Genomic DNA, 6101 nt, shown 5'->3' on the forward strand with positions numbered 1-6101 from the left:
ATGGCCCCAAGTAGCTGCTGGGGGGGGGGGGGGGCCAACCACGTATTTTATCCCAGGAGAGGAGGAACGAGGCGTTCTTGTTTAACCCACTCTTCTGGGATGTTACAGACGTCTCGTCCACTCTCTGCCGCTTGAGAATCGCTGGGCTCGAGCGATTCCATCTGCAGCCAAACACTGACGGAGCTGCTGCCGAGCTGGGGCTGCGGTGGTGGAGCGGGGCGAGGCGGGTCCCCGTCCCTCCTCCCAGTTACATCATGGGCAGCCGAGTTGTTGTTCAGCTTCGACACTCGATTCCTATTCCCACAGCCGCCCTCAATACGCGGGAGGTGAAGCCCTGATAGGTTGCGTCCTAGGAAAGCCCTAAAACTGCATTAAACAACTAATGAACAAACTATAGAGACAGCTGCTCCGTCACTGGCCACCTGAAGTCTTTCTTTTTTTATATATGTATAATCTGTAAGCTCCTTATTTTCCACAGCTGCAGTTAACCGTGCTCTGGTGGCACACACCCTGCAGCCAGCTGGCTCCGGACCTGCCTCACTGCTCCATCCACACCCCGGAGGAGGGAAGGAGTGAGGTGACTCCCAGCTGAGGCTGCTGGGGAAGCAACCCGGCCATGCAGACGCCTTTCTGCAGCTGCGTTTTTCTTCCCAGAGTTGGTTATTCGTAGCCATTGTGTGTAACTTAACCACTCTTGCCTCTCTAGTCCCGCTTTCAATTCCCTTCTTATACGAGAAGGGAAGGTGCTTGTTTCCTCAGCCTCTTCTTCCTTCATTTTCTGCGAGGGTTAGAGGCAGTTGTGGAACAAAACTGAAACTACAGTTGTTCGTGGCTGAGTGCCCTCCCACCCCCCACGTTGTAGGGCTAAGTGTTTTGGAGGAAAAAAACCCACCCTTTTTTGCAGCTAGTTACAGATAATGCTTTCAGAAAAGATTGGCGGAGCTGTCACAATCTCCGGAAGTGATGGAAATATTCAAATGCCCCAAAAGTGATCCAAAAGCACCAGGTTTTCTTCGTAGCCTAACGCGTTGTTCCCCAATAGGATGGAGACAAGTTCTGGAGAATGCCAGAGTGCTACATTCGTGGCAGCACGATTAAATACCTGCGTATCCCTGATGAAATAATTGACATGGTGAAAGAAGAGGTGGTGTCCAAGGGCAGAGGCCGTGGTGGGATGCAACAGCAGAAGCAGCAGAAGGGCCGTGGTGTTGGAGGTGCTGGACGAGGTAATGATCCTGTTTGTTTTTCAGCTCGGATAGGGGTGAGCGGGATCCCTGCCTTTAAATTTCACCTCTTGTGCAAGGAACGGCTCTTGCTGCTCAGCTTTAAACCCGGCAGTGCATGTCTGGGAGAAGCTGGAGCCGCTCCTGTGCAAGATCTAGCCGAGCGAGCGTGTTGCCTCGCTTGTAAGGCAGCCTCTGCCAAAGAATAGAAAGGATTCGTGCCAGGGATGTGCCTCCCTCATTACTGGGGTTGGGCAGGAGCTTAAGAGAGTCTGAACTTGACTGTTTCTACCCCTCCTGGCTAGTTCAGGAGCGTGGCCCTACAAAACTGGTGTCTGTTAGCTTAGCAAGTCAGGGAGGGAAACAAATGGCTACTCTGTTTGAAAATAGACTGGGCTCTGACCATGGCAGTGATAGAAAAACATCATCTTTTCTCCCATTATAATGGGGCTTTTGATCTCCTGACTTGTTCATTTATTTATTCTTTTAAAAATATCTGAGGGTTTGTGTTCCTCCTGCTGGACATGAATAATTCATGTTTCTGATAAAAGGGGATGTTGCCACTTAGGAAGAAATAGGTCACCAAAACAACTCTTCCTTCCCTGTCCCACTTCGCGTGGTTAGGTGACCTCGGAGCACTTCAGCTTGGGGATTAATTTGCTCTTTTCTCCCCAAGCTGTCCTGCTGGAAGCCCGAGAGCCATTTCTCTCCTTTCCTGCTCACCCCTCCTGCCACGTATTTGCGATTCGCTTTGTGGTCACCTCGCTCGGCCCCAGGGTTGCTCTCAGTACAGGCTCAGCCTGCAGTAGGAGCTTAAAATCCTGAGTGCGCTCACTTGCTACGAGAAAATTGGATTTGGCCCGGGGAATCTTAGGTTTTAAAAGGAGTCCTGGGGACTGAGACACCAACGGGCGAAGTCTCTCTGTGGAGCACCCTTAACGAGCTGCCTGCTTTTTGACTATGCAAGGAATCCTGGTAGGATGGCTGGGATCTACCCGGGGCCATCACGCCACACCGGGATGCACGACGTGCAGCATCTCCGACTCCCCGGGACTTCTGGAGGAAAATCCCCTGCGATTTCTGCTGCCCGTGCTACCGCCTGCAAGCTCCGAGCATGCGAAAGTGACCTTTACAAATCTGAAGGCGCCTTTATTTTTCCTCCTTCCCTTTTCAGTGTCCAAAGCACTTGGCATAACAGCTTTTTTGGATATGGTTATTTGGACAAACATTTTAGCTGAAATATTTTCTCTACTGTGGAAATATCCACCTTGTGGAGAGCAGAGCAGAGCTGAACTCTGTTTGAGGTGGAGTTCCCTGCTGTTTTGATGTGCAGCTTAAATTCGCTGATGGAATATTTTAAAGGGAAGCTTCGGCATTTGCTAATTAGCTAAAAGGTTTGGCTCTCATTACTGAGACATGAAGGGAGGAGAGAGAAGAAAAAAAAAAAAGGCAGGACAATTTTGTTGAGAGGCCAGCAGGCAGAAGTAAAGCTGTAATTGTGCACGCAGTTGAAAGGATTATTGTTTCTGACACTGGTAATCCTTCGTCTTTTACTTCTCGGCTTGCCAAATTCAGAAGTACGGCAGTCTTTGCTCCGCTTCGCTGGGAGCAGCCAGAGCCCTGCGAGCATCCCAAGGACTGCAGGGTTAGGAGCAATTTTCTTTTGCCTCTGGTTCAGGCACGTCTCCTTGGCGAAACAACCAGAGCAGAGGGCTCTAGAGAAGCTCTTCTGCCTGGTGCCCAGACTGGGCCTTGTGTGGGGTTCTGCCTTGTGTGCGCAGGCGGCTGGCAGGGTAGATCCACAGTCCCTTTATCACTTGCACGCCAAGATAAAAATCACTGCCTGGAATTGCTTTCTGTTTGTTTGGGGTGAATCTGAGCAGCGAGGGAAGGACGAGGGTGGGCTCAGCAGCTCCCACGACAGAGACGGTCACAGCTCTCGGGTACGAGGATCTCATCGCAGCCTCCTGGTTCCTGCTGCCTTCTGGCAGCGTGCGGTGCCCAGTGCCCTCTCTGGAGAGGTGGATTGCTCTGCCCAGCAGCGAGGCGGTGACGGAGGGATGTGTTTTTTCTGTTTTGTGGCTGAGCAGTCTTCAAAACGAGTCACCCTCTTCACTGCTTTTGGTTTGCCCTTACAGCTTTCAGGGGACACAGTATAACCTGCTCATCCCACTGGATTTAAAATGTGGTACCTCTTCCTTGGTTCCATTTTTCAGAAGTAGTTAACTTCAATTCACGATGATAGCACAGCTAGCTAGAGGGCACGTTAACACCAAATGGCGAGGGAGGATAAGTTTATGCACCTCATAAATACGGGGTCTGGAACTGGCAAGGAGAAATCTAAAAGTCCCGTCACTGCAAAGACTAGAAAATAGGCGTGTGTTTGGGTAAAACATAAATAACTGTAAAGCTCTGAGTGGTTGGGAGACGTTGCTGGTGTACACTGATGCTGTTATACCCGTGCTCTTTCCTTCTGCCTCGTAGGTGTGTTTGGTGGCCGTGGCCGAGGAATACCAGGCAGTGGAAGAGGCCAGCAGGAAAAAAAGCCAGGCAGACAATCAGCAAAGCAATGAGAGGCTGTCTGCACCCTGGCTGGGGACAGTGCTGCGATGCCATTTGGTTTTTATCACCTCAGGATTGCCATGTGTTCAAAAGCGTTACCTTTCTACTCTTCCGTCAGTTGATCAGTGCCCGAACCACGTAGATTGGAAGCCCCTCGCAATTTAATCTGGTAAAGTGGAGTTGTTCACTCCTTGTAGTCAGCAAGTCATTGGAAATATTTAAAAAATCATTCATGATTAAGGACCTAATTTCTGCCTTCTCCTGAGAGTGAAAGCACTATTTAATTTTTCAGGGTCACCAGGTTTAATTTAAAAGATTAACCATGTACAGTGGTATAAGAACGAAGGCAAACACTTTCTGGATTGTTTGGATTTTTTTTTTTTATACTTGAAACTTGGGAAACCTGTTGCATTTGTAACAGATGTGAGTGTTTTGGTTTAAAAACACTGAACTTGAGGATATTGTATCTTTACATGAGTAGTCTTAAGGGTTTGGGGTTTTTGAAAAACAACAAACTTTTAAGCTATTGCTTATCTTCTATTTCTGGCTGGTCAGTTCTGTCTCTCTCCTATGGCTTAAAGGAGAACTTGGCATGAGGATTGCATTGGCCTTCAAGGGTTGTTTCCAAGAGAGCTTTGTGATAAATGAGGGTTTCCCAATTAGCGTATTACTAATTTGACTTCAGATTGGAAGTTTCCTTTAAAGGAAAGGGTTTTCTGTGTTTTCTTGTGGAAGGCTGGTGTGCCCCTTACTCTTCATGTTTGTTTGTGTTTTGTTTTTTTTTTTTTCTGAAAAGCAGCCGAGCTCTTAACTTGATTTATTTTTCCCCCACTTTGAAAACTCTCTCCCTTATGCCTGTGACACAAAGTCTTGAAGTCTGACAATATTTCTCAAGCTTATTTCTTCTGGCACCTAGTGATTAACTTCACTGTAAGTACTTGTCATTTCCTTTTCTAGTCACCGATTATCTTTCCTTGGGGACATAGACCAGTGTGTGAGCGTGTCCCTCCTGCAGGTTAAGAAAGCTCCTGTGAATTCCCAGGTCGGGTTGCTCCAGTCTTCCATCCCACGGGGTGCAGGGTCCCATGAGCAAAATGCACCCGCAAAATATCCTGGCTGATCTGAATTGAATGTCTGCATGGAAACACGGGGGGAAGAAAGAGGCTCTGGCTGTGCCTCAACCCCCTGAATGGATGAAATAGCTTAATTTGAGGGGAAAAGCTGATATTGTGACTGATATTTTGGTTTTGTTTTGGTTTTTTTACAACTGATTCCCATATTGAAGCCTACTCTCTGCCATCACCACTGTATTGAAAATGAGTGAAAAACATGCTTTTATATATACTTATTTTTTTAATGTTTATAGAACTTGTGCGCAGTGGTGAGTAGGAATAAATCGCCAACCTGTACAAAACGACTCCCCCTCTCTGTCTGCAATGGCGCTGAGCCCTGCCCGACCCCGCGCACACTCCCACAGCCACCCGGCTCTGCCTAAACCCTTGCTCGAGCTCTGGTATAAGTAATAAATCCCAAGCAGACGGGCTAAACCTTTGGTTTCTAACAGCAGCCGCGTGTTCCCCACGGCCGCCTTTCCTCGGTGGGGCGTTAACCAGCAGCGCCAGCACTTGATCCCCATCCTGGGCGAGCCGGCTTCTGCCACGGAGCCAATTCCAGGCAATGGGAACGGGGCACATGTGGCCTCCCTCCTGGAAACTTGGTCTCAACGTAAACACCCGAGTGGCATTTTAACAAAGCCCGGCCTGGGCCCTGTGTCAGACTTTCCCTTCCCAACCTGCTCCCTCCCTTTTGAGTCCCTCCAGCCACAGAAACTCCACGTGTTACAGCTGCCCTGGTGAAAGAGGAAACGACTGCAGCGCTGTCTGGATTTGAGGTCTGTTCTGGCCAGATAAATCTTCACCGCAACAATGGGACCTTTGGCTTCGGCTCAGGGTAGAGTCCTCCAAGTACGCCTTATCTCCTGGCGAAGCTCTGGGGTCAGGCGTTGGAGCTCATTAAGTTCTGCTTTCGTTTAATTACAACCATGGGCTTTAGCAGCCATCCCTGCTTGCCTGACCCTTTCCTTTTTCCACCTCTGTAGGAATATTTTTGCCCCAAGCTGCGGCGCAGCCCCTGCAAGGGCAATTGGCCCCACGCGGCAGCAGGTTGGGTGGAAGGTGGCTCTGTGTAAGAGCGGCATCGAGCCTGGGCGTCGATGCAACGCTCATCTGTGGCTTTGGACCTTTCTGCCCCAAAAACGGGTGTTGGGGCTGTTGTGTGCTCCAGCCCTGCCCCATGGCAGCGCGGGGAGGGGTGCAG

At 49.5% G+C, this 6101-nt stretch overlaps 1 protein-coding gene across 1 annotated transcript; it reads left to right on the forward strand.

The window, feature by feature from the left end:
* Positions 1 to 1042: 1042 nt before the first annotated feature.
* Positions 1043 to 3796, forward strand: LSM4 (LSM4 homolog, U6 small nuclear RNA associated (S. cerevisiae); the record flags this gene model as incomplete). Its single annotated transcript, XM_009583199.1, has 2 exons — positions 1043 to 1226; positions 3708 to 3796. Coding segments are annotated over 2 exons (273 nt in total), but the record flags the coding sequence as incomplete, so codon positions are not given.
* Between the last annotated feature and the right edge of the window lie 2305 nt (positions 3797 to 6101).

This window comes from Fulmarus glacialis, unplaced genomic scaffold (assembly GCF_000690835.1).
Source record: "Fulmarus glacialis isolate BGI_N327 unplaced genomic scaffold, ASM69083v1 scaffold11338, whole genome shotgun sequence".
Lineage (NCBI taxonomy): Eukaryota > Metazoa > Chordata > Aves > Procellariiformes > Procellariidae > Fulmarus > Fulmarus glacialis.